Source organism: Netta rufina, assembly GCF_964035555.1.
Source record: "Netta rufina genome assembly, chromosome: 7".
NCBI lineage: Eukaryota > Metazoa > Chordata > Aves > Anseriformes > Anatidae > Netta > Netta rufina.
The window spans coordinates 5,614,249-5,641,911 of NC_140130.1; the positions used below are offsets into that span (position 1 = coordinate 5,614,249).

The 27,663-nt window shown below is 59.0% G+C and overlaps 6 protein-coding genes and 1 long non-coding RNA gene across 7 annotated transcripts; 6 read left to right on the top strand and 1 right to left on the bottom strand.

Annotated features, from left to right (window-relative positions):
* Positions 1–205: 205 nt before the first annotated feature.
* Positions 206–2,946, bottom strand: EIF4EBP2 (eukaryotic translation initiation factor 4E binding protein 2). The gene is made up of 3 exons (XM_084289687.1): positions 2,785–2,946; positions 1,410–1,589; positions 206–1,313 (listed from the first exon to the last, which is right to left on the bottom strand). Exons 1-3 carry the CDS (start codon positions 2,921–2,923, stop codon positions 1,282–1,284), a joined length of 351 nt encoding a protein of 116 aa, XP_084145813.1. The 5' UTR covers positions 2,924–2,946; the 3' UTR covers positions 206–1,281.
* A 1,134-nt stretch (positions 2,947–4,080) lies between these two features.
* LRRC20 (leucine rich repeat containing 20) lies at positions 4,081–6,310 on the top strand. Its single transcript, XM_084289800.1, has 4 exons — positions 4,081–4,198; positions 4,462–4,611; positions 4,766–4,933; positions 6,079–6,310. The coding sequence occupies exons 1-4, from the start codon at positions 4,117–4,119 to the stop codon at positions 6,228–6,230; spliced, it is 552 nt and encodes a 183-aa protein (XP_084145926.1). The 5' UTR covers positions 4,081–4,116; the 3' UTR covers positions 6,231–6,310.
* Positions 6,311–6,324: 14 nt separating this feature from the next.
* On the top strand, positions 6,325–10,508 carry NPFFR1 (neuropeptide FF receptor 1). Its single transcript, XM_084289799.1, has 4 exons — positions 6,325–7,066; positions 8,017–8,307; positions 9,165–9,264; positions 9,606–10,508. Exons 1-4 carry the CDS (start codon positions 7,033–7,035, stop codon positions 10,378–10,380), a joined length of 1,200 nt encoding a protein of 399 aa, XP_084145925.1. The 5' UTR covers positions 6,325–7,032; the 3' UTR covers positions 10,381–10,508.
* A 995-nt stretch (positions 10,509–11,503) lies between these two features.
* On the top strand, positions 11,504–21,010 carry PPA1 (inorganic pyrophosphatase 1). Its single transcript, XM_084290421.1, has 11 exons — positions 11,504–11,633; positions 11,804–11,868; positions 14,115–14,168; positions 14,702–14,821; positions 16,141–16,227; positions 16,515–16,641; positions 17,156–17,283; positions 18,486–18,571; positions 18,779–18,848; positions 19,880–19,919; positions 20,699–21,010. Exons 1-11 carry the CDS (start codon positions 11,570–11,572, stop codon positions 20,728–20,730), a joined length of 873 nt encoding a protein of 290 aa, XP_084146547.1. The 5' UTR covers positions 11,504–11,569; the 3' UTR covers positions 20,731–21,010.
* Positions 14,841–16,107, top strand: LOC311211596. The gene is made up of 3 exons (XR_014618627.1): positions 14,841–15,125; positions 15,224–15,616; positions 15,712–16,107. It is a non-coding gene; the product is annotated as an uncharacterized lncRNA (long non-coding RNA).
* Positions 21,011–21,262: 252 nt separating the features above from the next.
* On the top strand, positions 21,263–24,909 carry SAR1A (secretion associated Ras related GTPase 1A). The gene is made up of 7 exons (XM_084290603.1): positions 21,263–21,339; positions 21,532–21,605; positions 22,105–22,224; positions 22,633–22,698; positions 23,294–23,397; positions 23,772–23,903; positions 24,018–24,909. Exons 2-7 carry the CDS (start codon positions 21,548–21,550, stop codon positions 24,132–24,134), a joined length of 597 nt encoding a protein of 198 aa, XP_084146729.1. The 5' UTR covers positions 21,263–21,339; positions 21,532–21,547; the 3' UTR covers positions 24,135–24,909.
* Positions 24,910–25,402: 493 nt separating this feature from the next.
* Positions 25,403–27,309, top strand: TYSND1 (trypsin like peroxisomal matrix peptidase 1). Its single transcript, XM_084289838.1, has 4 exons — positions 25,403–26,441; positions 26,537–26,667; positions 26,763–26,942; positions 27,031–27,309. Exons 1-4 carry the CDS (start codon positions 25,474–25,476, stop codon positions 27,234–27,236), a joined length of 1,485 nt encoding a protein of 494 aa, XP_084145964.1. The 5' UTR covers positions 25,403–25,473; the 3' UTR covers positions 27,237–27,309.
* The last annotated feature ends 354 nt before the right edge of the window (positions 27,310–27,663 follow it).

The following is a 27,663-nucleotide window of genomic DNA, read 5'->3' on the forward strand; positions in this document are numbered from 1 at the left end:
TCGGCCCCGGTGCAAGGATTTAGGTGCAGGCATTTCGTGCCCAGCACGTGGAATTTTGTTCCTCCCCCGCAGACAGCCCTGTCTTTTCGAGGAGCAATTCACCACCCCGCGAATAAACGGGGCAAAACGCCCTCGGTGAGCACGGGATGCTGCGGGGCACCCCCAGCCCTCCGCCCCGCGCCGAAAATCCCCGCAGGCAGCAGCGTCGTAGAACCAAGATCTTTATTGACCTCGCTGTAACAGCAACCACCGGTGAGAGCTCTTCTCCTCCCCAACACCTCTTTCAAGAGACAGGAAAACCAAAAAGAAAAAACCACCGACAAACCCTGAAGAGCGGAGAAGCCGCCCCGAGAGGCCGGGCGCTCCTCGCTCTTCAGCCAGAACCCCGTTTAAGAAACAAGCCAAAAAAACAACAAAAAAAAAAAGAACAACGAGAAAGGTAACTCGGTAGAAAGTTGTAGAAACTCGGTAGAAAGCCGTAGAAACGTCGTAGAAAGTCGTAGAAAGGCAGGATGTCCCTTGGATTATCGCTTTTTCGGCTCGGGGAGCAGCGGTCCCGCGACGCACCGCGCGGCTGACGGCCATCGCCCTCCCCGCTCCGCGCCGCCCCGGCCGCCCCGAGGACACGAGGGACCCCCTCGGATCGTCATTTTAAGGAAAAAAAATATCTCTCTCTCTATATAACATATATATATCTGTGCGCGTGTCACAAGCACCCACCCGCACGCCTATCCGCATCTCCACTCACGCAGCACCCCGATGCCAGTACCTGGCAAAGAAAATCCCCCCCCAGATCCCAAATCTCCCCGGCCTGAGGGCGAGATTTCTCCCTTTTTTTTTTTTTCTCCCCTTTTTTGCTCAGTACCAGAAAATATAAATATTTATCATAAAACCAAGGGCTGCCCGCAGCGCACGGCCGCGTTGCGTTGCCCGGTGGAAGCGGGGAGCCCGGGAGCTGTCGGGGTCAAACCTGGACCCCAAAAGACTTTTCCCCACCCAGAGGGGCAGCATCGGCGGTGCTGGTACCTCCTCGGGTACCACGGCTGCTGAAATTTTCCGGGGGAGCCCGGCTGCTAAAACAAAAACAAAACAAAAAAAAAAAACCACCCTCGATTTCCAGGCGTTGTTCCTTAAAACGAGTTTTGGGAAGGGGGCAAGTGTATGGGAGCTGAAGGCGACGTGGTGAAAAAAAAAAAAATAAACACACACAAAAAAAAAAAAAAAATAAAACGGGAGGAAAAAAATCTGGGAAATGGCGAAGGAGAGCAGGAGGGCGCCCGGTCAGATGTCCATCTCGAACTGCGCGTCGTCCCCTGCAAGAGAGACGGAGAGAGGCGTGAGCGTGTCCCCAAAGCGGGGACACCCCGGGGGACCAGGAGGGGCCACCCCGCTCACCCCGCTGCCCGTACCCGCCGACGGCTTCCCGTCGTGATTGCTCAGGCTGCTGCCGGCCTCCGCCTTGGGCTCGTCGGTGGCGGCGCCGGGGCTGGTGACGCCGGGGATGTCGGGGAGGTGGCACGGCGGCGTCTGCGCCATGGGCGAGTTGCGGCGGTCCAGCAGGAACTTGCGGTCGTAGATGATGCGGGTACCTGGGGCGGGGGGACACGGCCTTCGTCAAACGGGCCTCCTCCTCCTCCTCCTCCTCCTCCTCCTCCTCCTCCTCTTCCTCCTCCTCGAGGACAGCCTCCGCTCGGAGGCATTTGGGCGGCCGCCCGGACCCACCCCGAGCCTCTTCTGTTTGCAGAAGGAGTCGCCGCTGGCCGGCCACCACCGCACGAGGACACGCAGCCTCCCTCAGGGCCTCTACCCCGAGCCACGGAGCCTCGAGAAGACTCCAGGCGGCTCGGGGAGGCTCGGGGAGGGAGGACGCGGCTCCGCGCCGCTGCCCCGCGCTCTTATCAGTGCTGATAACCCGCTGCCGGATCAACACCGCGGCACGGAGCCGAGGACGCTCCAAAAGCCTCCGCGGAGGCCCAGGGGTGCCGGAGGGAGGCCGGTCCTCCCGGCGGGCACCGAGCGGCTTCCGTGGAGCGGTGACGTCCCCCCCCCAGCCCCACTGCCACTCGGCAAGGGGGGAGAGGGGTTTTGGGGGTTTTCTCCCCAAAACACCACCCGGTTCTGTGGGATTTTGGGGCACCAAACCTGTGGATCCCCTCTGCCAGGTGGCTTCAGGCTCAGGGCGCAGCGATCGTCCCGAAATCCTAAATAAGCCCTAACGGGGCTGGTGCCGCTGCGTGGGGACGGGGGGTGCCCACGCCACGCGTGGGGGGGTCCCCACACTCCGTGGGGGCTTCCCACGCTCCGTGGGGGTCCCCACACCGCATGTGGGGGTCTCCCACGCTCTGCAGGGGGGTCCCACGCTGCGGGTACAGCGTCCCCAAACCGCGTGGGGGGGTCCCACGCTCCGTGGGGAGGCTTCCCACACTTCGTGGGGAGGGTCTCACGCTCCGTGGGGGGGGTTTCACGCCCCGTGGGGGGGTCCCATGCACTGTAAGGGGGTCCCACGCTGTGGGGACGGCTGGGGGGGGGGGTCCCACGTTCTCTGGGGGGGTTCCCACGCCCCACGGGGGGGTCCCCGACTGCACCAGGGGCTCCCCCACGGCTCGTGGGAGCCTCCCCTAACCCTGCGGCCACCTCGGAGCGGCAAAACGGTCCCGGGGCGCGGGTCACGCGTGGGTGAACGCCGATTTTAAGCTTTTTTTTCCCCTCTAAATCGAGGACCGGAGGGTGGGTGGGGGGGGGGGGGGAGGTTGCAAACTCCTCCGCCCCGCGGGCCACGCTTACCTCCCGGCGTGGTGGAGAAGAGGGTGCCGCCGGGGGTGGTGCAGTAGTCGGGGGGCAGCTGCGTGGCGTCGCTGAGGGCCACGGTGCGCGTGGGGATGGCGCGGCTCTGGCTGGGCGGGCGGCCGCCGGCGGACGCCATGGCCCCGCGCTATTGTCCCCGGGGCGGCGCCACCGCGGGGCGGGCCCGCCGCCTGCCCCCGCCCGACACACGTGGCGCAGCGGGCAGCGCTCCGGCACCGCGCCCCCGAGGCCGCGGGTTCGGATCCCGGCTCGGGAAGGCGGCGCCACGTGGCCGCCATGGGTTGTGTGTGTGAGGGGGTTAGATTAATTTTTTAATTGTTTTGTTCTTATTTTTGCATTTTTTATGCTTGTATTTTTTATTTGTGTTTTTTTATGTTTGTATTTTTTTATTTGTGTTTTTTTTTATGATTGTATACTTTTGGACTTTTTACCTTTTTATTCTTTTCTTTTTTTTTTTTCTCTTTTTATGTTTATATTTTTAAGTTTTGGACTTTCTGCCACTTCTTATTTATCATTTCTGTTTTTTCATTGTTTTTTGTTTATATTTTTTAGTTTTGGACTTTTAACCTATTTATTCTTTTCTTCTTTTTGTGTTTTTGAATTTCTTAATGTCTTTTTTAAACTTTTGTACTTTTTACCATTTTATTTTACCATCTTTTATTTTTCTATTTTTAAAAATTAAAAATTAAAAAAAAAAAAATTTTCTTTATATTTTTTGTGCTTTTTTTCTTATTCTTGTATTTTTAAGTTTTCTGTGTTTGTACCTTTTATTTTTGCACCTTATGCCTTTTTATCATCTTTTATTTTTGCATTCTTAAATTTTTTACGTTTGCACTTTTATTTTTGGACTTTTTACTTTTTTACAATTTTTGTGATTCATATTTTTGCATTCTTTATTTGTGTATTTTTGACCTGTTTGGTTTTTTTTATTATTTTTTTTTCTGTATTTTTATTGTTGCCTTTTACTTTTTTTTTGTATTTTAAAGGTTTTACATTTTTCAGTATTATTTTATTTTATTTTATTTTATTTTTTCTTTGCATTTTTTCCTTGCTTTTTTCTTTATTTTTTTTAACTTTTGTATATTTATTTGTATATTTTTGTGTGTTTATTCATCGGATTTACCTATTATTTACCCCCCCACCCTCCTCACGGCTTTCACCCCTCCACCCCACCCCGCTGCCAAACCCCGAGCAAAAATAAAACCAGGACACCCCTCCCACTGGCACCATCGCCCCCCCAGCTCCTGGGGCAGGCGTCCCGGGCCTTATATTTTATTTTTAGCCGCCCGCCATCCCCGGCTAGGCGGCCCTATGCAGCGGCGGATGGGCGAGGCGGTGGCCAGGGTGGCCAGGAGGGTGAACGAGGTGGTGGAAGCCCGCGAGGACGCCCTGGGTAAGGCTGGGACCCCAAAATCCCCAAAAATACACAGCCCAGAGGCAGCTGGGGAAGGGGACGGGGTCGCAGCCCTCTCCCCAAATCCTCGTCCCGCAGCAGAGAGGCCTGCTTGGGAAGAGGGGGTGAGGGAAATGCGTGTCCCGTCCCGCTGTCCCCGTGTGGGGCTGCGCAGTGAGGGTTTTTTTGGAGGACGAGCGCGGCGTTTGGCAGCCGCCGGCCTGCACCTGCCCCCGGCCGTCACTCGGCTCTCCCCGGGGTAGACCTGGCCGACTGCAAGCTGGTGGCCTTCCCCGCCGGCATCTACAAAGCCATGAGGAGCGTCGCCGAGGGCATCCACCGCATCTCGCTGGCCAACAACGAGCTGAGGGCCCTCGCCGGCCGCTTCGCCACCACCTTCAGCCAGCTGCGAGGTAAGGGGCTGCCCCCACACCTCAGGGAACGCCACCCCACAGCACGCTTCTCCCGCTGTTTGTGGTCCCCCGCGGGAGCTTCGTGGCAAAAAGTGGGCAATCTGCGTTTTTCTCCCCCAAATTCTCCGCCTTTTTTCTCCTCTCCTCCCCTCAGAGCTCAACCTGGAGGGCAACCTCCTGCACCGGCTGCCCGAGGAGCTGGGGTCCCTGCTGCACCTGCGGGCCATCAACCTCGCCCGCAACAAGTTTCGGCGCTTCCCCGAGCCCCTGGCGGCCGCCCCTGCCCTGGAGAGCATCGACCTGGAAGGGAACGAGATCGCAGGTGAGAGGGGGAGAGGATGGAGAAGGAGAGCCCACCAGCCTGAACCTAACAGCCCCCCAGGCTTGGAGCCCTTGGGGCATAGGACTAGGATGGTGGGACACCCATTTCACCCCAGTGGACCTTGAGGGAGACACCAAGAGGACTTTTTCTCTCCCCGCTTGGTGTCATCTACAAGCCAGCTGCGATAGCTGGTAGAAGACCTTTGGTATAGCCTCAGAAACGGGGCTAAAGCACCCAAAAATCATCCTGGTGCTGCTATCCAGCAGCAGGAGCCTCACTTGTGGGACTGGTGGGAGCAGGATGGGTTTTCTGCAGACGGTGAATGGAGGTCGGGGAGGGTGAGCTTAGCGGCAGGAGGGTTGCTGGAGATTTGGGTTTTGGTGCTGGTGCCCTCACCATCCCAACCACGTGTGGTTCCTGGTCCTGCATGTCTTCTGCTGGGGCTGCCACCGGGCTGTGACCCAGGCTGAAGGTATCTGGAGGCTCCTGAGTCACCTGCTGGGCACGCAGAGCCACAGCTGGAGGCCACGGGTGATGTTCTCCAGGGAAACAGGAGGACAAGTAGCTCAATTAATGCCTGCCCGGAGCCCCTCGGCTCCGAATCCAGGCTGTGAGTGCCACTAGCTGCCCTTTTCATCTCAAGGAGCTCTCAAGCTGCAGTGTAACCACGCATAGATTAGTGCCAGGGCTTTTAACTCTTTCCCTGCTCATCCGAGGGGCTTCTGGAGCTGTGTTTTTCTCCCTCGAGGGTGATGCCACCACGCAGCTGCGTGCACCTAGTCGGAGCTGTCATCCCTTCCCTCGCCAATTCCCCAGCAGCCTTTGATCTCAGCTAGCTGGTTCTATTTCGCCGTTATTATCATATTCTGATCTGAGGAAAATTACTGTTGGCTTTAATTAGAAAAGAAGCTTCTTGCTTTTTTTTTTTTTTTTTTTTTTTTCCCCTTGCTGCGTTTTAATGCCCGTATTCTCCTTCTCCAGCCGTTCCACTCGGAAAAGCAGGAAGAGGAGGGGGGAGAGGCTGTAAACATGGGCACTGCAGCTCCCCAGCACCCCTTGCACCGTTTTTTTTGGGGGTAAAAACGCCAGCCTTTTCTCCAGGAACCCCCCCTGACGTTCTGTCCCCAATTTGCTCCCTCCCACAGAGGTCCCGGTGGAGGTTCTGGCCTCCATGGCCTCCCTGCGGAGCCTCAACCTGCGCGCCAACCCCGTGTGCCCCGACATGCGCCTGCTCGTCCGGCCCCTCGTCCCCTTCGAGCTGCTGCTGTCACCTGAGGGCGATGTCCCCGAAGCCTGACACGTCCTGCCTGGTGCAGCAGGACCTCCCCGCGGCCTCCAACTGCTGACACCGCCCCATTAAACGTGTGTTGCACGCACTTTGCTCTCTGAATCGATGAGTTACCTTCTCCATAAAACCACCCCACAGGTACCTGCGGGTCCTGGCGCTGCGTTTGGCACCCTGGATGCGGTGGCACGTCCCCGTGGGGCTGGGGACATGGGGAAGGGCCTCCACGGAGCCCCATGATGGACACACACGTGTGCACTGTGGTGTCCCGAGGTCTTCCCATGCCCTGGTGTCTGTGGAGCCAGGAGGACGCCGGGGGGGCTGCAAAGATGCAGGGGGGACACACAGGGCATTAGGAGAACCTTCAGCCCCCAGATGCCAGGAGGTGGCCCCGTCCCCATCCCGCTGGGACACAGCTTTCCCTGCCTCCCTGCAGGAGCACACGCACTGGGGGGCTCAAGATATAGCCGGGCTGGGGGTTCCCTGGGGGGCACCCACACCTGGGCTGCCCCCATCGCGGGGGGGACAATATTTGCCCCCGTGGCCTCGCCGTGCCCTAACGCCCTGTGGCGGGAGGCTTTTGGGGGGGACACCCCAGCCCCCAAGGTGACAAGATCTGCAAAGCTGCTCCGGCTCCATCCCCGCCGAGCCGCCCGTGGGTACCCCGGTATCCATGGCGATGGGAGGATGCCCCCCCCTCCGCCCCCCCAGCTGCTGCCGCAGCCGCAGCCGGCGGTGACGGTGGCACAGGAGCGATGCTCGGCGCTGGAGACCCCCGGCCGGAGGAGAGCTGGAGCTGGAGCCCCCCGGCCCCATGCAGGCGCTGCGGAACCCGGAGCCCGGCGGGGGTGAGTAGCGAGGCGGAGGTTTCGTTCCCCTCCCTGATTGCGGGTTTTTTCTTCCCCACCGACCCGGGGAAGCCCCCGCCACCCAGATATCCCCAGCGGAGAGGAGGAAGCGTCCCCATATCCAGCTCAGGGCAGGGGGGCTGTTTTTTTCTCACCCCTTCCTCCCGCTCCCTCCTCCCGGAGCATCCTCTGGTTTCTCAGCCGGCACTGCTGCAAGAAATCGCAGCCCAGGGAGATAAAGTCGGGCAAAGTTTCGGGCTTAATCAAGGTGTCAGGCGATGCTGCTGCGGGCTCGGTGACTGCCCGGTCCAAAATTTCCCTTTTCCTGCCTTAAAATCGCAGCCTGTGTCTGCACAGGGTGAGCCCCCCCCCTGCCCAGCATCCCCCCCATCCCTGCCGGGGGCCGGTGCGCGGACCTGCTCCCCCTGGTAGGTCTGCAGCGGCAAAACGATGTCCCCCCATCCACCAGGAGCTGCCCTGGCTCCAGGTAATTATCATAATTACATATTAATTAATGCTGGGTATGGGAGGAGAGTGCACGGGCTCCTCTTTCCTGGACACCGGGGATGCTGACGGACCAACCGGGCTGGAGACCACATCGCTGCATCTGCTGCGTGGTCTGAGCGTTGCAGCGTGTCAGGAGATGGGCTTCTCCCCATGCCCTGCTCTCCTTGCGTGAGCCCTAAAAAAAAGAAAAAAACCACCAGGAGAACAAGATGCCCGCTGGGTTTCTTTAAACTGTACATCAAAAATTCATTCGGAGCTTGGAGGAGCATCCACACCGCGGAGCCAGCCCGCTTGCTGGCCCAGCCCCCTGAGCGGGAGGCGGTGACACGGTTGGGATTCCCCATTTCTGAGGGCATCTCCCCACCTTCCAGGGCAATCAGGAAAAGAAGGAAAGGGTCGCTTCATCCCCTTCCACCTCCATTTTTCTGCTGTCCCTTCCTCAGAGCCTTCCAATGGCAGCTGGGCCAACGCCAGCGAGAGCCACCTCCTGAAGGAGAACTACACCTTCTTGGCCTACTACCAGCACTCCTCGCCCGTGGCCGCGGTGTTCATCCTGGCCTACACCTTCATCTTCCTCATGTGCATGATTGGCAACATCCTGGTGTGCTTCATCGTGGTGAAGAACCGCCAGATGCGGACGGTCACCAACATGTTCATCCTCAACCTGGCCATCAGCGACCTGCTGGTGGGCATCTTCTGCATGCCCACCACCTTGGTGGACAACCTGATCACGGGTGAGGCAGCAGGGCAGCGGGTAGGTGCAGGCAGAGATGAGATTTGTGAAGGGAAGTGGTGGGAGACACCATGAGCCTTCTCCTCACCCTCCCTAGGAGGCCACCTCCAAAACTCCTGCACATCTTTTGTGCTGAGGACGAGGAGGGCAGGTGGTGGGCCGTGTCTGATGGAGGTTTGAAGCCATAACGTTGCTTTCCATCATCTTGAGTGTCACGGGCCACAGCCAGGGGCAGAACATTTCTGTATTTATTACCACCTGCAGTTTAGTGATTGCAGCCCCATGTCCACCAAGGTAGGATGCCACATCCTCCAGCTTCCAACAGGCCATGGGCATTTTCCCACCACACTGTATTTTGAAGATAAAAAGGGTTTTGGTGGCTTTGTGGCCCCATGATACCACCCGTGTTCCTGCTCCAGTGCTGTGCTTACCCAGTGCCATTCAACACCTTAACGAGGGAAGCAAATTAAAGCCCTGCAGATCAAGAACCTGAAGGCTGGTCCCTCTGACAATAGCTGGAGTCCTGCAGAAATGCAGGAGAAAGGGCAAGGGGAAGTGTTTATGATGTCACCTAGCTCGATAACCTTCTGAAAAGTGTAATACAAATCTTTTTAAGCATTTTTTTTTTAATATCTGTACTGCTAAAGGCCATCTCTGTATGAATAACAAGCGAAAAATACAGCTCCCCTGCTTAGGACCAGGATTTAGCATCGCACGGTGGATGGGGACATCTAGAGGGAGTTGCTGATGGACACGACTGAGCTGAATGTGTTCATTCTCAGGGGTGATGATGAGGTAGGGGATGACATGGGGACGTGGGCCAGCCCACCACCCCCAAAGCTTCCTCTGTGCTTGCAGGGTGGCCCTTTGACAACACCATGTGCAAAATGAGCGGCCTGGTGCAGGGCATGTCTGTCTCGGCCTCGGTCTTCACGCTGGTGGCCATCGCTGTGGAGAGGTATGTTGGGATGGGGGGCTCCTGAGACCTCAGCCTGCATCATGGTGGGGTAACCCAAGGCTGCAAAGACCTCCCGAGGCTAAGGAGACCTCCTGCTGCATGAAACCCTCCCCTCCCACCATGGGGCGCTGGCCACCTTCCTTCCCCAGGGATGTCCCACCATGGGCACAGCCCTCATCCCAAGCTTGGCGCCCGCGCAGCACCACATCCCCGCTCTCCTTCACCTCCCAAGGTGCCCATGAAGGTGTGGCGATGGTGAACATGAAACCCAGGTCAAAGCCGTGATCGTGCTTTTGGCCACCTCCTTGGGGTCCTACAAGGAGGTCCTACCAACCCCGCAGGTTTCGCTGCATCGTCCACCCCTTCCGGCAGAAGCTGACGCTGAGGAAAGCCCTGGTGACCATTGCTGTCATCTGGGTGCTGGCCCTGCTCATCATGTGCCCCTCCGCCATCACCCTGACCGTCACCAGGGAGGAGCACCACTTCATGGTGGACACCTACAACAACTCCTACCCCCTCTACTCCTGCTGGGAGGCCTGGCCCGAGACGGGGATGAGGAGGATCTACACCACCGTCCTCTTCTCCCACATCTACGTGGCCCCCCTGGCCCTCATCGTCGTCATGTACACCCGCATCGCCTTCAAGCTCTTCAAGTCAGCGGCGCCCGCTCACGGCGCCCGGCCCGAGGAGCCTGAGGGAAGGAAGGTGTCTCGCAGGAAGGCGAAGGTCATCAACATGCTCATCATCATGGCCCTCTTCTTCACCCTCTCCTGGCTGCCCCTCTGGACGCTGATGCTGCTGATGGACTACGGGTGCCTCAGCGAGCGCCAGCTCCGCCTGGTCGCCGTCTACGTCTTCCCCTTCGCCCACTGGCTGGCCTTCTTCAACAGCAGCGCCAACCCCATCATCTACGGCTACTTCAACGAGAACTTCCGACGGGGCTTCCAGGAGGCCTTCAGGGCCCCTTTCTGCTCGCCGCCGCGCCGGCGCCACCGCGGGCCCTACGGCGCCCGCAACCGCGTCTTCACCCTGGCCCGGGCCAGTGACTCGCCCCCGCACTCCGAATCGGGGCCCCTGGCGCCTCGCCGAACCGGCGTCCCCGCTTGGGATGGCTGAGCAGCCACAGCCACCACCTCGTCTGGTCACCATGGGGCCCGGTGGGGACATCATGCATGACACTCTGGTACAGAGGAACCCCAATGTTGTCATGGTTTGGTGGCCTTGATGCAGGGCATGAACTTCCAACTCAAGGGCTTGTTGTGGGGAGGAATGAGGATTTAAATAAATGCACGTCTTGCTGATGCCATGTCCCTGAGTCCCACCAGTGTCCCCCCTTTACCCAGTCCTTGTCCACCATCATGGGGGCACAGCAGTGGGGGAAAGGTGTGTGAGAGTGGCCGTGCCACGCTGGGCCATGCCAGGAGAAACCACACCATGCTGTTGACGCCATGTGATGCCATATCTTGATAGACCATGCCATCCTATGCTGAGGTGGCCTTGGTGGCCCACGTCAACCCATGCTGTTGAGGCTACGGTCTGCCATGCTGTGGTGGGCTTGGTGGACCGTGCCGCCCCATGCTGTGGTGACCTTGGTGGACCATTCCATGCTTTGGTGGCCCTGGCGTCCCATGCCACGCTGTAGTGGCCTTGGTGAACCATGCCACACTATGGTGGTCCTGGTGGACCATTCCATGGCGTGGTGGCCTTGGTGGACCATGCCACCTCAGGCTGTTGTGGCCGTGTGGTGCCACACCACACTGTGGTGACCTTGATGGACCATGGACCCCAAGCTGTGGTGGGCTTGGTGGACCATTTCATGCTGTGGTGACACTGGTGGACCATTCCATGACGTGGTGGCCCTGATGGACCATGCCACCTCAGGCTGTTGTGGCCATGTGGTGCCACACCACACTGTGGTGACCTTGATGGACCATGGACCCCAAGCTGTGGTGGGCTTGGTGGACCATTTCATGCTGTGGTGCTCTTGGTGGACCATGCCATGATACAGTGGCCCTGGTGGCCCATGCCCTGCTGTGGTGGCCCTGGTGGCCCCTAACATGCCGTGGTGCCCTTGGCGCCCACAGGAGCAGCACCCCCTCCCCTCAGCGCCCTCCTCCCCCCTCTGCACACGTCACTCCCCGCACGTCAACCTGCGCCACGTCACTCCCCGCGGCGGGCGGGGGCGGCTCCCCCCCCACCCCCCTCCCGCACCTAGGCGGGCCGCGCAGGCGCAGTGCGCGGCGCCGCGCTGAGGCGAGCGGCGCATGCGCAGAGCGGCGGCGCGGCGAGGGGCGTGAGGGGCGCCATGGCCGGGTACAGCGCGGAGGAGCGCGGCGCCCCGCACAGCGCCGGGTACCGCCTGTTCCTCAGTGAGTGACCCCGCACCCCGAAACCCCTCCCCGCATCCCCTCAACCCCTCCTGGGAAGCCCCGAGCCGGGGGGGGCTCTCGGGGGACCCCCTCCCAAGACCCCCCCCTTAAGGCCTGAGGCCTGCGGCCTGGTCCGGGCCCGGTGCTGAGGCGCCCCGCTTGCCTTGCAGAGGACGCGGCCGGGCGGTACATCTCCCCCTTCCACGACATCCCCCTGCGTGATGGTGGCGCTGAGGTGAGCGGGGATGGGTTGTGTGGGTGTCAGGCTCCAGGGGGGCGGTGGGAGGGGGGCAGGGGTCGTGGTTTCCCCGCCCGGAGCCACGCAGGTGTGTGCTGCGGGCACGGGGTGCGCGTCACGCGCGGGTTCTAACCGCTGTAAGGTCGTTTTTGTGCCCCTAACCTGCCCGGCGCCAGGCCAGGATGCGGAGCTGCACCCCAGGACCTCAGGAGGAGCGGCTCGCCTGCCACGCGCTGCTCGCACCCCGCCAGCGGTTAGTCGCTTCGGGCTCTTCGAGACCGCTGCCCGAAAAACCGAAGCAGCTCAGTTCTGGGGTCTGCTCTCAGCGTGTTTCCAGGGATAACTCACGCTCCTCACCTCTGTAGCTTGCTTATTCTTCTAACGAGTACTAAAAAGCCATGCAGCTTGAGGAACAGCATGGGTTTGGATGCTGAAAAGGACACGCTAGAGAGCCACGTGTGCAGGTTAAAGAGTAGTTTTCCTGTGTTCTTGCACGCTGCAGTGTGTAGAGAGTGCGGGTGTAGAGAGGGCATGAAGAGCGAGTGCCCTGATGATGTGCAGCCCATCAGGCTGATCTCTGAGGCAAGCTGCTGGCCGCTGTCCTGCCCAGGCCGGTGCTGATAGTTGCTCTCATGGGGAAAATGGGCGTAACACGGGCTGCTGAGGGGAAGGAGGGAGAGCCACCAGGCCCCTTGTTTGCTGCCCACGGCCAGCAAAAGGAAAATGGTGATCAGGGAGGGAGGTGAAACACTTCCTGCAGCTAGTTGGGAAAGCAGGCATCAGAAGGGTAACTCGGAAGGGAATATTGAGGTGGTGTCACACGTTGCAGCACAGGGTGAGGAGGGTTTCGGTGGCCTGGTAATGATTAACATGCAGAAGGGGGCGACTGACTTCAGGCACAGCGTGCTGCTTGCCAGCGCCTCGGTGCCAAGTCATTGAGAGAAAAGCGAGCCAGAATTGCACAACTGATCACGCTGGAGCTCGTTCTTTCTGTAGCTGGAACGCTCGGCAGGGATTTTGCTTGTTACTTAGCGGGTTCGTTAGCTGCGGTAGGGAGCCCGGCTCGGAGCACGAGGCTACCTTGCTGCGTGTCTGCTGCCTTGATCTTTATCCTTAGACTTCTGGCACTGAGCGGATTATCGCGGGGAGTTTTTTCAGCCTCGGGCTGGGATGTGCTGACCTCATCTGTACCTGTGCGTCCGGTCCCGAGGAGCGACCTTGGCCGCCCGTTGGGTGTCCGGGGCCGAGCCAGGTCTGGGCCTCGGGGCGCTGGAGCTGCGGGGTGGCGAGCTGTGCCCCCAAGTCATCCTTCTTGCCCTGTCCAGCCAGCTGTGGTCATCTCCTTCCTTTCCTCAACTTACCTATAAGTACAAATAATGTATATCCTTTCCCGTTGGAATTGCAAATGAGCAGTGACCCCCCTGCAATTAGGAGGATGCAATAAACTCATTAGGGAGGCGCGTGATGTAACAGCGCTCGTTGCACAGTAGCAATCTATTTGTGGTGCCATACAGGTGCAAGGGTTTTAGCACGCCCCGTGTTACCTTTGCAACGCTAATGCTGCTTACCCTGGGGATTAGAAACCTGGTGGATGCTGGGGAGCAAGGTCTGACATTTTATTAAAGGCCGTAATCTCCTCCAGCAGCGCTCATTAAGATTCAGGTGTGGAAGAGCCTTGGTCCTATGGGCCCAGCTGGAGTCAGGGGTTACCCATAAGTGAGGTCCTGCCAGGCGTGGGGACAAATATTTGGGAGCAAAGCTCTCAGTCGTTCGGGATGTTTTGTAGGTACACATGTTATTTAGGTTGTGGCTACTGCAGGCATCTCCTGCTCTGAATGGCCAGGCTGGCTCTTGCTGTAGGAGCTCCACGCTTCCTATATAATGATCACACCTAAAACCTCACCTTGTCTCACCTGGTGTTGTTTCTGTGCTGCTGGTGTCAATTCACTCCAACGCACTGCTCTGTGAAAAGATGACAGGGATGTTCTCAGGAGGCACCTGGTGGAAGGTGTGCAGAAAGCTTGCAATCTAGCCTAACCTCATGGGATTAAAATCTGAGTAATGACATGTGACAGGTGTAGGCTGTGGGACTTCTGTCAGGTGTTTCAGAATTGGCACTGGGGGGGGGAAGCAAAAAGTTCTGGTTTTCTTGCAGCCTTCTTGGTGTTCATGCTTACATGTCTGCTCTGGTATGGTGTGGCAGTGAGGTTCCTCCCCATTCACTGATGTTTTGCTTTCTTCAGAATGTGTTCAACATGGTTGTGGAAATACCTCGCTGGACAAACGCTAAAATGGAGGTAAGTTATTACTACCAGTCCTGCCTCAAGTGCTTCGGCTGTCTAGTCTATGAATAGTCTTGGGCTGTGCTGCTCCTCTCCTCCCTCCTGAAGAACAGTCGAGCATCGTTGGCTCTATAACTTGAAAGACAGTGATCGAGTCCCAATAAATCAGGCCTTTCAAAACCTGCCTTCCTGCAGAGTTGCTGTCAAGGAGGTTCTCTAGATGCAATTCTGGCTTCTCATGTAAATATTTGCCTAATGGTAAAGGCTGAAGTCTTGCAGGAGTTGTAACCACTTAGTATTCTTCTGTGGTTCTTGCCTGAAGTGGCGTGTAACCGGTCTCACCCCCGTGTCGGGTTCTGACGTCGCTAAGCCTGCTGAAATCTGCACCCAGGGGATGCAGCAGGAAACGGGGCTGTGCAGTGCTCGTGTTGGCCCCGGTGTCGGCTCCTGGCTCCCCGGCCTGTCAGCTAGCTGCCAGCTTCCTGGAAAAAATCACTGCCGCTTTCCTCGAGAGCAAAGTAGAGAGCCTGATGTAACTTCTCTTTCAGATTGCGACAAAGGACCCCTTAAACCCAATTAAGCAAGATGTGAAGAAGGGAAAGCTGCGCTACGTAGCCAACGTGTTTCCCCACAAGGGCTACATCTGGAATTACGGTGCTCTCCCGCAGGTGCTGTACCTTGTCGCTGTCCCTCGCTCTTCCTCGTGTCTGCGTGTGTGCCTCTGTCCTCTGCCAGCTGAAAGGCTGAGCTGGAACTCGCACATTTGCAGCTGCATCTGTAGCCTTGCTGACGAAGGGGACCTGTTAGGAAAGCAGTGATGTTTGCAGGTAGAACTCTCCGGGGAGAGGCTTGTAGCTGGGGCTGTAAACAAGCTGTGGCAAAACCGGAGGGCAAGCAGCTGCTGCCAGTGAAGTACAGGCAGAAGGCTCACAAAGGGCATCTGGCAGTGCCACGTGCTCCCTTCCCTGCCAGGTAAAGCTTTAGCATCTAGTTTTGAGCTAATGGTACAGGATCGAGGTGTGCAGCCCCGAGGCAGTGAAAATCTGAGTATCGTTTGTGTGGAATTGTAGCATTTGGACCCTTCGGCCAGTCGTGTGGTAGTGGCCCAAAGAAATCTGTGCTTCAGAGGAAAGGGACTGAGCTTACAACTGCCTCACAGAGACGTGTGATAGAGATTGTGGGGCGTCCTTCAGCACCACAGATCTCGGTGACCTGAATGCTCTGGCTGCACCACAAGGTCTTGACTATCACGGTCATGTCCTGGCATGCAGGGGGTTGGGAAGAGCGTTCATTTTTCTCTATCTGAGCGACCTTAGAGGTAGGTGCTCCTTATGGCGAGAGTGGACCCTACGTCCTTTTGCTCCTGATCAGAAGTGTGCTGTAAGCAGCTGGTAATTTCGGAGGCATGACTCCAATACTTTCTGGAGCCCCCTCTTCCAACCTGCGAGCACTCACAGCTTCAGGTGAGAGGAATTAGGACGCTATGTGGTGTAGGGTATGGGACCCAAGGTTCTCATTTCTGCTCTGGTGTAACAGTGTCCTTTAATCCTTTGACCAGAAGGAAGCAATACACCTTATCTGTCTTCCACCTCTGTCGGGCTGCTATCTGGAGTTCAGGAAGCTTCTGTTAAGGAATGAATAGGGAGAGGAGCAGGCAGGCAGCCAAAGCAGTGAGTATTCTTCGTAGATGTGAGCTTCACCTTTATGCGGCTGTTGAGCTGAGGAGGAAGTCTGAAAAGTTGTTGAAAGAAGGTTTGTCAGCGGGAGGGAGCGGTTTGCCCCAGGCAAGATAAGAACTTTGACTTGGATTTAAGCTGCATTTGCAGGCTAGTGTAAAACCACAGCGTGGCCATCAGCCCTGAAAGCAAGTGTGAAGTGGGTCGTCATCTGTGTCTTCCAGGCCATTGCCTGTGTGAAATAAACCTGCCTTTTGTTTCTTCTTCAAACAGAATTCACTCAGTGTGGGGTTTTTGCTTTGTTTCTGCAGACTTGGGAAGACCCAGGGCATAAGGATGAAGGTACTGGCTGCTGTGGAGATAACGATCCCATCGATGTGTGCGAGATTGGAAGTAAGGTAATGCTTCCTGAAGGTAAATGAGGTTAACGGGGCCCATTGTTCAGAGATGTTATTCCGCTCTTATCTCCTGTATCTTAAGAATGGGATGTTTCCTCTCTTGTCTTTGGAGATGGTTGATGAGATCTTAGAGCGAAAGCCTTGTGAGCAGAGGCTTGCAGACTGCTGATAAGCGATGGCAGATTTATGGTACGGGGCTGCCTGCTGCACTCCTGACAGCTTGTGCTGCCTCCTGGTGCGTGTTCTTGGACGTGTGGGTGCTGCCAACAAGTCTTTTGTCCTCGCAGGTCTGCTCTCGAGGGGAGGTAATCAAGGTGAAGGTGCTGGGCACGCTGGCACTGATCGATGAGGGCGAGACAGACTGGAAGATAATCGCTATCAACGTTGAAGACCCTGAGGCGGGCAACTATAATGGTAGGTGGCGGGGGGAGGAGCGGGTCTGGTCCTGCCCCGTCTCCACTGGGTGCCTGCAGGAAGCTTTCAGGGCAGGAGATGGACTTGCTCCTGCTCTGCCACCACACTTATCGGATGCGATACTGGCTGCGAAAGCAGAACAGGACGTTATCGTCCTCTAGCAAAGGGATACGCTGCTGTTTATCACAGGTTAGGAGACCTTTGCACGGCATGGGATCTCGAAGAAAAGGCTGGCTGTTCAGCCCGTCCTGCGAGTGGAAGGAAGGGGGGTTGCTCAGCAAGTCGCATCAAAGCTGTGTAAATGCGTCCGTGCTCCTGGGGGAAGCCAGGCTTTGTTCTGACGCTGAGACGCCAACTTCCCTCCCCACGTGCAGGCATCCGCTTTCTGTCTGTCCTGCAACCTGTCCAGGATGTCGCCAGGGCTCTGCGGGGAGGGGCAGCTCGAAAGAGCAGGGCGGTAGCGGGGTGCCTTGTGCTGTTGGGTCGGGGTCGCAAAAATTTTCTCCCTGCCTAGATATCCATGATGTCAGGAGGATGAAGCCTGGGTACTTGGAAGCTACGGTGGACTGGTTCAGAAGATACAAAGTACCCGACGGAAAGCCAGAAAACCAGTTTGCTTTTAACGGTGAATTTAAAGACAAGGTAGGGTCAGCGTTGTCATTACCCTGACCTGCCCAAAAACTGAGCTCTGGGTGCACGGGGACTTGAACGAGTAGTTGCTGAGGGCTGGGGATACACCTGCCTTCATTCTTCCTGCTCCAGCCTCCCCTCCTGCTTGTTTACGGGCTGGTGCTTGCAGGGATCCTGGGAGAAAAGGCACAGGGTTATCGCCCCACTACTGCTGGATATGATCAGTCCGGCTTCTAGCTGATGTTTGCATGAGGTCCCGTCAGGGCTGGCAGCCTGTCAGGACCAGGCTGAAAAACACCGGGGTTATTTGCTCCTGCTCTGGAGCAAAGGCCACTTGATGTCACCCTTTGCTTCAACACGCGATAGGCTGCGGTGGAACAAAGTCAGTGCCCAAGGGAGGTGAAGGCAGGAGTGAAAATGTTCGTTCAGGCCTAAACTGTGACACTCCTCAACTCGTGGTGCTGGGCTGGGTGTGCTGGGCCATCTCGTTGCCCCTCAGACTGGGTGAAACTGGAATGGAGGCAGAAAGCAGGGACAAGGCTCCTCGCACGTGGTGCTGCAGTGTTGTAGTTGGCTTCGTGCTGCGTCAGACCAGGATATTTACTGCTGGTGTTCCTGCTGGGACAATCACCCATGATCCAGCCTCCAGCTGACCTGTTAGCACTCGGGTATACACTACTTCTTTTAAGGGAAAAAGCTGTGATCTGCTTGGAAGTGGGCTCATTTTCAGCTAGCTACAGAGCTAGATTAGCCGGGTGACTCTTCCTGTTGATACGAGCAGCGCTGGAGCCGTTTGCCTGCAGCGGAGGAAAGCTGGCAGGTTGGTCAGGCCCAACTGGCTGCTGCAGACAAACAAGGAGGAGCTGTGGGGCGGGTGTTTTTGTAAGGCAGCAGTGGCCTAGGACTAGAATATCTGCCTTCAGTTTCTCTTGGCTTCACACTAGCTAGGCGACCTTGGCATGCAAGCCCACCTTGGAAGTAAAACACTTATTGTAAAATCGGTGTTGTTTCAGCTGGTGTGTGCTGGGAGGTTGCTGTTGTTCACAAAAGGCAAAGCGATGCAAGAGGTGCTCCAAGAGGGCTTCAGTTCCTGACTCTGGGAGGTGTTCTGTCTAAAATCTGCCTGTAAACACAGGCCTCTTTCTCCGCGTAACTGCTAGGCTGGGGAACATGGTGGAGTGCTCGCACCTAACTACGTTTGTCTTCATCTTTAGGATTTTGCAGTGAACGTCATCAAAAGCACTCACGAACACTGGAAAGCTTTGATAGCTAAAAAAACTGACAGAGGAGAGATCAACTGGTAGGTTAACGCTGGTCGCTGCGCTCGCTCCTTCCCCGTGAGCCCCGATGAAGCTTCCTTTCCTGACTTAACACAATTTCTGTTGGCTGCTCGCTGCCTCAGCAGGCAACCAGGCAGCTCCGATAACGATTCTCAGTATTCCATTGTCTCATGCTCCTGGGGGGAGGCTTGGCTTTCGCCTTCTCACGAGCACCCTTTCTCTTGCAGCACAAACCTGACGGTCTCGGACAGTCCCTTCTGCTGTAGTCAAGAGTGTGCTAAAGCTACTGTGGATGCAGTAAGTCCCAGCTGGGGTGTCCCAGCGCCCGTGGCAGAGCAGTGTGGTTTGTGTGGGGCCATAAGCTGCCATCTCAGTAAGAGGAGCCCGACCCTGTATGCTTAGAAAGTTTTTGGCTGACTGAGCGCAGCATCTGGTTCTGGTTAAGTAAGATGGATGTGGAGCAAGTCAGACATTCTTCCAGAGGCTTCTCCTCGCCCTTAGTCATCTGGGAGAAGGAATCCAATCCCGTGTGAAGGGCTGTATTTCTGTCCTGGAGCTCAGCTCTCAGCTGCTCAAAGAGCGTTTAAATATTTGGCCTTTGGAGAGCTTCGCAGCGCGGGGTCACCCTGTGGGATCAGAGCCGCATTTCTGAGGCACCTGCAGCCAGGGACCGTGCCTGCTTTGTGAGGTTTCCCGTGTAAGCGCCCTTCCCCTGATTCAGGGCTCAGCTGAATCTCCCGAGGCTTGTGAAATCACCGGTGCTGGCAACCTAAAAGTGCTTGGAGGAGTAGGGGGAGGAGAATCAAAACAGAAACGCTGCTTCAGAGCATGGGGACGTGACTGGAAACCAGAATCTCTCCGCAGATGTTTTTTGGAAGTGGAGTGCTGGCAGAGGGTGTCACGAGCCATGGCCCCTTGGCTGTCTGCTTTTTAAGCATCAGGTGAAAGCTCCTCTGAGGAGTTCCCCGAGAGTCCTTTGTGTCTCTTTTCCACCCTTACCTCGCACGTTTAAATAAAAGAAGCAGAGGGCGGGCTGCAGATGGCATTAGGGACGGAGACTGGTGGCGGTCAGCAGCAGGTGGCCCCGCAGCGCGAGGGGAGCGAAGGCCCCCGCCCAGGGCAGAGCCCCAGCGGCACGCCGGGCACGTGCAGGGGGGGCTGCGTGATGACAGGACGCGTCCTTCACTGCCTGCCACAGGCTGATTTACACCGCTCAGATCCTAAACTGTGCCCAAAAAAGATCCGTGCGGCCCTAAGCGGTGTCCAGGGAGCCCCAGGCGGGAGGGAGGTTGAACAGTTGCTGCCTGCTAATCCGCTTCTCGTTGCAGGCACCACCCTGTACGGCTGCCAACCCCATCCCACCAGAAGGTAAGCTGGAAAGCCCACGCTGCATCCTGAGGCAGGCTGGAGGTTGCCTCTGAGGAACCCTCAGTGGGAAAGGGAGGGTTTGGCGGCCTGGTTTGGCTCTAGCAGTGGGGAAAATGAAGGACCTTGTCGGGCCTGGCTCGTCTCAGGTGCTGTTTGATCGCTCCGTCACTTCTGTCGTGGCCTCGTTTCATTGAGATGTGAGGCTGGTTTTGTGGGCAGTGAGCAGATCAGAGCTGCTGCAGTTTGCTCCAGGAGAGGTTGGATGTGTAGCAGGCCCTTGGAGAAGAGCACTTCAGAGTCCTGAGGTGCGGTGACAGCAGGGCTTTCAGCGGCTCCTCTGAAAGGGGTTCGCCAGACTGTCAGTGCAGGCGAGGCGAGGAGGGGAAGCGCTTGATCTCCACGAAGAGGAGAGGCAGAAAGCGGCCGTGGGCTTGGTTGTGCAGTTGCTGCTGCTGGCATTTCTGTCAGGGAGCGAGCAGCAGCTGCGGGCTGGTAGCCAGGCTCTCTGCGTGTCGGCACCCTGTCCCTCAGGCGGGGCGCGCTGTAGGAAAACGACAACTGCGGGACAACCCCTGGGGCAGCTGTCCCCTCGCCCACCTTGTCACAGCTGTCCTCCCAGCTTGGTAAAGCTGCAAAGGAGCTGAAGCTGAATCAGGACGTGTGTTTTGGGGCGTGAGGGAGGCGGCCTTACCTTCCCGAGCCGGGTTGCACCAGAACCTGTGGGGTGCGGGGTGGGTGAGGCCGAGGACTAACCCCCCCTTTTTTTTTTCCCCATACAGTGGACAAGTGGTTCTACTACCCCAAAAACTAAGGAGCGGGGACGGACGCTGAGCCAGCTGCGATCCTCCAGCGGAGCTGCCCTGCCTGCTCCCCCAGACCCCTAGCTTTGATGTCACCGAGCAGCCCCTGCCTCTAATTTATGCCCCCGAGAGCTGCCCCCAGCCCCAGTCCCCGCTGTATCCAGCCGGGGGGGGCGCAGGGAGGCTCGGCTCCCCCCGAACCCACCGCTTGTGCCCCACAGCAGGCGGTGGGGGGCAAGGCCGGCCCGGTACGCGTGGTGGGGGTGCTGGAAATAAAACTACTGAACCCGCGCTGCGCCTCGCTGCTGGGGGGGGCGAAAAGGGGCTGAAAAGGGGCCGGGGGGGGCCGAAAGGGGCCGGGGCGGCGGCGGGACTCGAACCGGCGGCCCTGGGGGGAAAGGGGCGGGGCCAAGGATGGTGGGCGGCGCTAGAAGGGAGTGGGCGTGGTTTGTGGAGGGAGGGGCGGGGCTTGTTGCGTGGTGGGCGGGGCGTGACGTCAAGCCCCAGAGCCGACGTGGGAGCCAGCGCGGCGGGCCGGAAGCGGGCGTGACGCCATTTCCGGCGGGGAGCTGGAGGCGGAGGAGGCGGCGGCGGCGGAGCGGGGCCGGGGGCGGCCGCAGGTGGGCGGGGGGCGGCGGAGCCAGGGGGGGCCTCGTGGGGCCCTTTTGGCCTTTTGGGGTCGTTCCGGGTCTGTGGGGCCGGCCCGCTCCGTACGGGCCCCTCGGGGAGGCTCCGTGTCCGGCGCGGTGCCCGCAGGCCCGGCGCTGCCCCCCCCCCCCCTCCCCCCCTCACCCCGCCGCGTGTGCCCGCAGGTGTCGGCCCGCAGCGATGTCGTTCCTGCTCGAGTGGCTGTACAACGGCTTCAGCAGCGTGCTGCAGTTCCTGGGTGAGCACCGCCAGCCCCCGCTGCCCACACGCACCGGGCCAGGGCGCGTCCCGGCCCCGAACTGGGGAGGAACCGGGTGTGAGGGGGTTATCCCGCTGTGCTGCTTCCCTCCTCGCGCTTTTTTCCTCTCTAACCCGCCGCTATCCCTTACGAGTTTAACTTCAGACCCGTAAAATTTCCGTGTTTATGAGCAAAAATGTAAAACTCCCGTATTTGTGGGCAAAATTTCCGTGTTTAAGGACCCGCTGTGGGCAAAAACTGCTCTGTGCCCATCCCATGGGACACTTCCCTGCGTGCTCCTGCAAAAACAACTGCTTACATACAGAGCTCACAAAATAACTCATAAAATGCCGGGTATTTTGGCAAAATCCAGGGCAGGACTTGCCACTTTTGCCACTCTTTTACCCCTTGTTTATTCAGGAGGCTCTGCTGGGGATTGGGATTCGTGTCCCCATGTGTCCCTGTGCCGCTCGATGTGTGTGTCTCTGCTTCCTCACAGGGCTGTACAAGAAGTCTGGCAAGCTCGTCTTCCTGGGCCTGGACAACGCGGGCAAAACCACCCTGCTGCACATGCTCAAGGATGACCGGCTGGGCCAGCACGTCCCCACGCTGCACCCAAGTATGTGGGGTGCTGGGGGGCTTCTGGGAACCCTCCCAGGACTGCAGGTCTTGAGGGCACAGCTGAAATGTGTCGGTGTCCCAAATATAAAGGGGGGAGGTGGAAAATCGGCGTGGTTCGGTGAGCAGCACGAACCCGTCCTGGGGAGGGAGAGGGCTTCTGGTAAAATATGTACCGGAGGATGAGCACTGCGCATTAAAACATCTCCTAAAGTGGGGAGGGGGAGAAATTATTCCCTTCCGTTGTGATTTCATGGAATAATCTCGGTGGCTGAATTCTACAGAGAAAGGATAAAGGATATTTTATATAAAAAAAGTGTGATGTTTGTATGCGGCCCCAAAAATCTCTGGCCATGGCACCTTCTCCCTCTCCCTGAAGCACAGCCTTTATTTTTTTTTTGCCTTTCAGCATCAGAGGAGCTGACGATCGCTGGAATGACCTTCACGACTTTCGACCTGGGTGGACACGAGCAAGGTAAGCGCCGGCTGGCCGAGCTGGACACACCGAGTGGGGTCAGCCCCCCGATTTCCCTGAGATTCTCCTACCACCTTAAGAAAAATCTGCCAAAACGTGATGCTGGAGAGTGCTAGCAATTAGCGCTACCTAATTATTTGTTGCCTGGAAGTGCTTACGGAGCTATATGTGGAAATAACCCCCTGGCTCCAGGAGACCTGTTATTTCGGTGGCTGAATGCTCGTGCTCTATGCTGGCAGTTTGGGGAAAAAAAAGCTGCCAGCTCACGCTCTGCTGCCTGAAATATTTTTAGCCGTAGAAGACTTGGATGTCACGGGATTATTCTTTTGAACAGTGGCTGAATTTTTATCTTTAGGCTTAGTTTGTCGAATTTCCAAAAGAGAAGCAAATCTGCTTGATTTTTAAAGCCCTTCTTTCAGCTGCTGCAACCCCAAGGGTCCTCGGGGGCTCCAAATGTGCCTTCCCCTTCCACGTGCTGCCTTCCTCCACCAAAATGAGCCGGCAGCTGGCCGGGCAGGGCTGTCCTTGTGCGGTGTCCCCGTGCGTGTCCCCTGGAGGCAGGCTCACAGCGCGGTGCCTGTCGCTTGCCTTGCAGCCCGCCGCGTGTGGAAGAACTACCTGCCGGCCATCAACGGCATCGTCTTCCTGGTGGACTGCGCCGACCACTCCCGGCTCATGGAATCCAAAGTGGAGCTGAACGTGAGCCCGGCTTTTCCTTTCTGTCACCCTCGAGTTGCTAAACTAGACAAATCTCTTCTTTTTTTGGGGTATAACTCGTGAGTCTTGTGCTTTGGACTTGCCCTCTTGCACCGGCGGTGTCCAAAGTGTGCTGCTGTGGGGATCTTTGGTGCAGGGGGTGGAGCAGTTTGGGTCCCCTCGCTGTGGGATCCTTTAAATGGTGTTGGAAACAGCCCCTGTGTTTAGCTGCAGCCTTCTTCTGCCAAACTTTTGGGAAAAACCCCACCCACGGGAGCGCTGTAGCACCAAAAAGCAACCCCTGTTTGGCCGCAGAGCTCAAAGAAGCAGTCGTCTGCAGCGATGGGCGCTGCCTGACTCGTTTGTCTTGCTCGCAGGCCCTCATGACAGACGAAACAATATCCAACGTGCCAATCCTCATCCTGGGAAACAAAATCGACAGACCAGAGGCCATCAGCGAGGAGAAGCTGCGGGAGATCTTCGGCCTTTACGGACAGACCACGGGAAAGGTAGGGAGGGGGAGCACGGCGGCGCCCAGCGCCTGAGCAGGGCTTGCTGGCCGGGTGGCGGCGATGCCCAGGGGGAGGACGGGAGAGCTCTGACCCCTGGCTGGGCTTCCGCAGGGAAACGTGCCACTGAAGGACCTGAACGCGCGCCCCATGGAGGTGTTCATGTGCAGCGTGCTGAAGCGGCAGGGCTACGGCGAGGGCTTCCGCTGGCTATCGCAGTACATTGACTGACGCCCGGCGCGGCGCTCCTCCGGACTGATCCCCTTCCTGGCTTCCCGTGGGCTTCCCGAGGCCGCGCCGAGCCTTCCGCACACGTCCTGCCGTTGACCGCGGCCGCCCCGCCGCACAGTGGTGACACGCAGCTCTTTTCCCCGGCCCGCCGGGAGCTCCCGGGGATAACGGGGCTGGCGGGGCCGGGGCGATGCGCTGCCGCGTGCCGCGCCGCCGAAAAAGAGCGAGATCTCACCACTGTGGTCAATTGACTCAAAGAACAACATGGAAAACGAAGCAATTATATATTTTTTAAAGGAAGCGTTGACGTAAGCGGCGTCCCATCTAACTTTTTAGGTTAACGTTCATCCTGTTTAGTCCAGAGTCTGTTTAGGGTTTTTTTTTGTTTTTTTTTGTTTTTTTTAAATATATTTAACGATATTCTTTAGATCTTTCGCAAATTGCCGAACAAAGCATCATGGTATTAGAAGTCCTCAGCAAACCAACCTAGCAGGCGGGCTGCGAGCCCAGGGCACCGTGGGGACAGCAGCCGAGCTGGCGCGAGGCACCGGGCTTTCATTTTGGGGAGGCGAGAGCCGCGGAGCCGTGCTCGGTGCCCGTAGCGTGGAGGTGTCTGACATTTGCATATCGTAAGGTGGTTAATGTAGGCTTAAACCGGTTTCTTTTCTACTCTTCTTCTCTTTTTTTTTTCTTTTTTTTTTTTTTTTTGTCGGAAGTTCCATGGCTGTCTAGCGCTCACGTTCAGTTCAATAAAGACGTGTCTTTCTCCTCCAAAGGGCTGCGGCGCCTCCCTCTAGCCCGGCTGCGCGGGCGCCTGGGCGCGCTCGGTGCTAGCGCCCCGATCCATGCGGGGCCCCTCGCCGCAGGAGCTTCGGCTGCAGATTTAGGACCAGGATGGACGGGAGGCGCGGAGCCACGCAGGATGGGGCCAACAGAGGCAGGTGAACGGGCTGGAGGCCAGGCTCAATCCCCGAGCACCCCAAACCCTGAGCTCCAAGCCCCCGGGGGGGGCAGCACGGGGCGTTTTAGGGGTTTTGGTGCTGCTCCCTGGTGCACCAACCCCCCTGCATCCCCCACCCGCTGCATGGCGCTGCCGTAGCGCGGCTGCAGGGGGCAGTGGCTGCTCGCAGCGCCCCGCGCACCCCTCCTGCGCCACGTCGACCGCCCCGCCTCCGCCTCGGGGCCGTGACACCCGCAGCCCGCACCAATGGTGGCGGGAGGCGGTGCCGCACGTCACGCGGGGAGCAGCAGCAGCAGCAGCAGCAGCAGCAGCAGCAGCAGGCCGTGGCGTGCATCGCCCGCGCTGCATCGCCTGCGTCGCTCGCGCCGCGCCGCCGCCATGTCGGCCGAGCTGCCCTGCTGCGTGGTCAGCGTCGGCGCCGGCGCCGAGCCCTGCAGCTGCAGCGGGGTCATCCTGTGCCGCGGCCCCGGGCTGGTGCTGTGCCACGCCGCCGTCTTCTCGCCCTTCCTGCAGCCCGGCCCGGAGGCCTGGTCCCGCCACCAGGCCCTGCCGGCCTCCGTCCTGCCGCCCGGCCTCCGCGTCCGCCTCCTGCACGCCGCTCCCCAGCTCGGCGCCCCGCCTGCCCTGCAGGAGCACGAGGCCCAGCCTCTCGGCTTCGCACGCTGCCAGGCCTTCGCCCGGGCGCTCGCAGGGCTGGCGGCAAACTGGTGCGGCGGCGGGGAGGACGAGGGGGAGGCCGAGCAGGAGGCTGCCGCCGCCTTGCCCTGGTTCGCTTGGCTGCGGGCTCCCAGCCTCGATGTGCCGGGCGGAGGCTGGACGCCCTGGGCCTCCGCCGGCGACCTCCACAAGGGCGCGGCGCTGCTGGCCTGCGGCTCGCCCTTCGGCGCCCTGTGCCCCGACCTCTTCCTCAACACGCTGAGCGGCGGCGTGCTGAGCAACGCGGCGGGCGAGGGCAACGCGCTGCTGCTGACGGACGCCCGCTGCCTGCCCGGCACCCAGGGCGGCGCCGTCCTCCTCGGCCCCGCGGCCTCCCGGCCCCGCGTGGTGGCCGTCATCGCCGCCGCCTCCTGCGGCGCCGGTGGCCGGGGGCTGGCGCTGCTCTGCTCGCTGCACGCCGTCCTGCAGAGCAGCCGCGGGCTCCTGCGGCAGCTCGGGGAGCCCCCGGCCCCTCCGGCCCCGCTGGCGGCGGTGCCCGGAGCCGCGGCGCTGGGCTGCGTGGCGCTGGTGGAGAGCGGCGGCTCCTGGGGCTCGGGCACGCTGCTGGCCCCGCGCCTGCTGCTCACCTGCCGCCACGTGCTGCAAGCTGGCACCACTCCACGTGTCACCCTGCGGCCCCACGGCGGCCGGTGAGCACAGCCAGCGAGCAAAACCACCCATTTCTCTTATTACCACGAGTTTAAGCCCTAATTGTGTTGTTTTTTCCCAAAAAACCCGCTCGCAGGGCCACCGTGCTGCAGGCCCGCCTGCTGTTCGCCGCCGCCGAGGCGTCCCCGTTCGACGTGGCCGTGCTGGAGCTGCAGGAGCGCGCCCCCGGCTTCCAGCCCCCCCGCCTGGCCTCCGCCTTCCAGCCCGGTAAGCACCAGCACTGGGGGGGGACGACACACACACAATATTTGGGGTGAAAACAGGCTATTTGAGGGTGCCGAGCTCACCCCGCTGTCGCGCAGGGGAGGCGGTGCTGGCGCTGGGTTTCGGGGCGCTGGGCCGGGCGTGCGGCCCCTCGGTGACCGGGGGGGTGCTGTCGGCCGTGGTGGGGGCTCCCCCGGTCATGCTGCAGAGCACCTGCGCCGTGCACCCCGGCTCCAGCGGCGGCCCCCTCCTCGCCGCCACCGACGGACGCCTGCTGGGTAAGCCCCTGCCCTTCCCCTCACCCCTCCCAGCCCTTTTTGGATGTGTCCCCCCCCCTTGGTGACATCTCGCCCCCTCCCCGAGCAGGGATCGTGGCCAGCAACGCGCGGGACAACGCGGCGGGGGCCACCTACCCCCACCTCAACTTCTGTGTCCCCGTCACGCTGCTGCAGCCCCCCCTCGCCCGCTACCTCCGCACCCGGGACCCCGCCGCCTTCGCCCCGCTCGACGCGGGGGACGAGGGGGCACGGGCGGCCTGGAGGCTGCAGCAGAGGCCCCCCAGCAAGCTGTGACCCCCCCCCAAAAAAAAAATTGGGGGGCTGTTTCTATAAAGACTGTGACTCGAGCCCTGCTGTCCCCTGGTGCCCTCTGCAAGAAGAGTGGGGGGGATGAGGGGCCCCCCCCTCCATATAGGGGAACCCCCTGGCCTCATGCATTTGGGGAGGGGGTTTGGGTGTGCTATGGGGTGTGTGGGGGGATATTTGGGGCTGCCAGGAAGGGGCAGGCGAGCGTTGGACACAGCACGGGGCGTTTATTTCACAACACCGCAGCAGCGCGAGCACAGCACGGAGATGGAGGGGGCAAGGTTAGGGGGGCAGCTTGGGGTGGGGGGTGGATTCTTGTTGTGTTTTGTTTTGTTTTTTTTCCCCATTTTCTGTCCCAATTTTCATTTATTAGTGCCGTTGCTGACCACGCTAGGTTCTACCCCCCCCAAATAAA

Bases quoted from the DNA above. Each gene is read 5' to 3' on its own strand.
- PPA1 (XM_084290421.1), top strand. From the start codon at position 11,570: ATGGCCGGGTACAGCGCGGAGGAGCGCGGCGCCCCGCACAGCGCCGGG. The intron at 14,169-14,701 runs GTAAGTTATTAC...CTTCTCTTTCAG, and splicing joins GGACAAACGCTAAAATGGAG to ATTGCGACAAAGGACCCCTT. The intron at 17,284-18,485 runs GTAGGGTCAGCG...CTTCATCTTTAG, and splicing joins ACGGTGAATTTAAAGACAAG to GATTTTGCAGTGAACGTCAT.
- NPFFR1 (XM_084289799.1), top strand. From the start codon at position 7,033: ATGCAGGCGCTGCGGAACCCGGAGCCCGGCGGGG. The intron at 7,067-8,016 runs GTGAGTAGCGAG...TCCCTTCCTCAG, and splicing joins GAACCCGGAGCCCGGCGGGG to AGCCTTCCAATGGCAGCTGG. The intron at 9,265-9,605 runs GTATGTTGGGAT...CCAACCCCGCAG, and splicing joins GTGGCCATCGCTGTGGAGAG to GTTTCGCTGCATCGTCCACC.
- SAR1A (XM_084290603.1), top strand. From the start codon at position 21,548: ATGTCGTTCCTGCTCGAGTGGCTGTACAACGGCTTCAGCAGCGTGCTG. The intron at 22,699-23,293 runs GTAAGCGCCGGC...CTTGCCTTGCAG, and splicing joins CCTGGGTGGACACGAGCAAG to CCCGCCGCGTGTGGAAGAAC. The intron at 23,398-23,771 runs GTGAGCCCGGCT...TCTTGCTCGCAG, and splicing joins AATCCAAAGTGGAGCTGAAC to GCCCTCATGACAGACGAAAC.
- TYSND1 (XM_084289838.1), top strand. From the start codon at position 25,474: ATGTCGGCCGAGCTGCCCTGCTGCGTGGTCAGCGTCGGCGCCGGCGCC. The intron at 26,442-26,536 runs GTGAGCACAGCC...ACCCGCTCGCAG, and splicing joins CTGCGGCCCCACGGCGGCCG to GGCCACCGTGCTGCAGGCCC. The intron at 26,668-26,762 runs GTAAGCACCAGC...GCTGTCGCGCAG, and splicing joins GGCCTCCGCCTTCCAGCCCG to GGGAGGCGGTGCTGGCGCTG.
- EIF4EBP2 (XM_084289687.1), bottom strand. From the start codon at position 2,923: ATGGCGTCCGCCGGCGGCCGCCCGCCCAGCCAGAGCCGCGCCATCCCC. The intron at 1,590-2,784 runs GTAAGCGTGGCC...CCCCCGCCCCAG, and splicing joins CTTCTCCACCACGCCGGGAG to GTACCCGCATCATCTACGAC. The intron at 1,314-1,409 runs GTACGGGCAGCG...TCTCTCTTGCAG, and splicing joins CGACGGGAAGCCGTCGGCGG to GGGACGACGCGCAGTTCGAG.
- LRRC20 (XM_084289800.1), top strand. From the start codon at position 4,117: ATGCAGCGGCGGATGGGCGAGGCGGTGGCCAGGGTGGCCAGGAGGGTG. The intron at 4,199-4,461 runs GTAAGGCTGGGA...TCCCCGGGGTAG, and splicing joins AGCCCGCGAGGACGCCCTGG to ACCTGGCCGACTGCAAGCTG. The intron at 4,934-6,078 runs GTGAGAGGGGGA...TCCCTCCCACAG, and splicing joins GGAAGGGAACGAGATCGCAG to AGGTCCCGGTGGAGGTTCTG.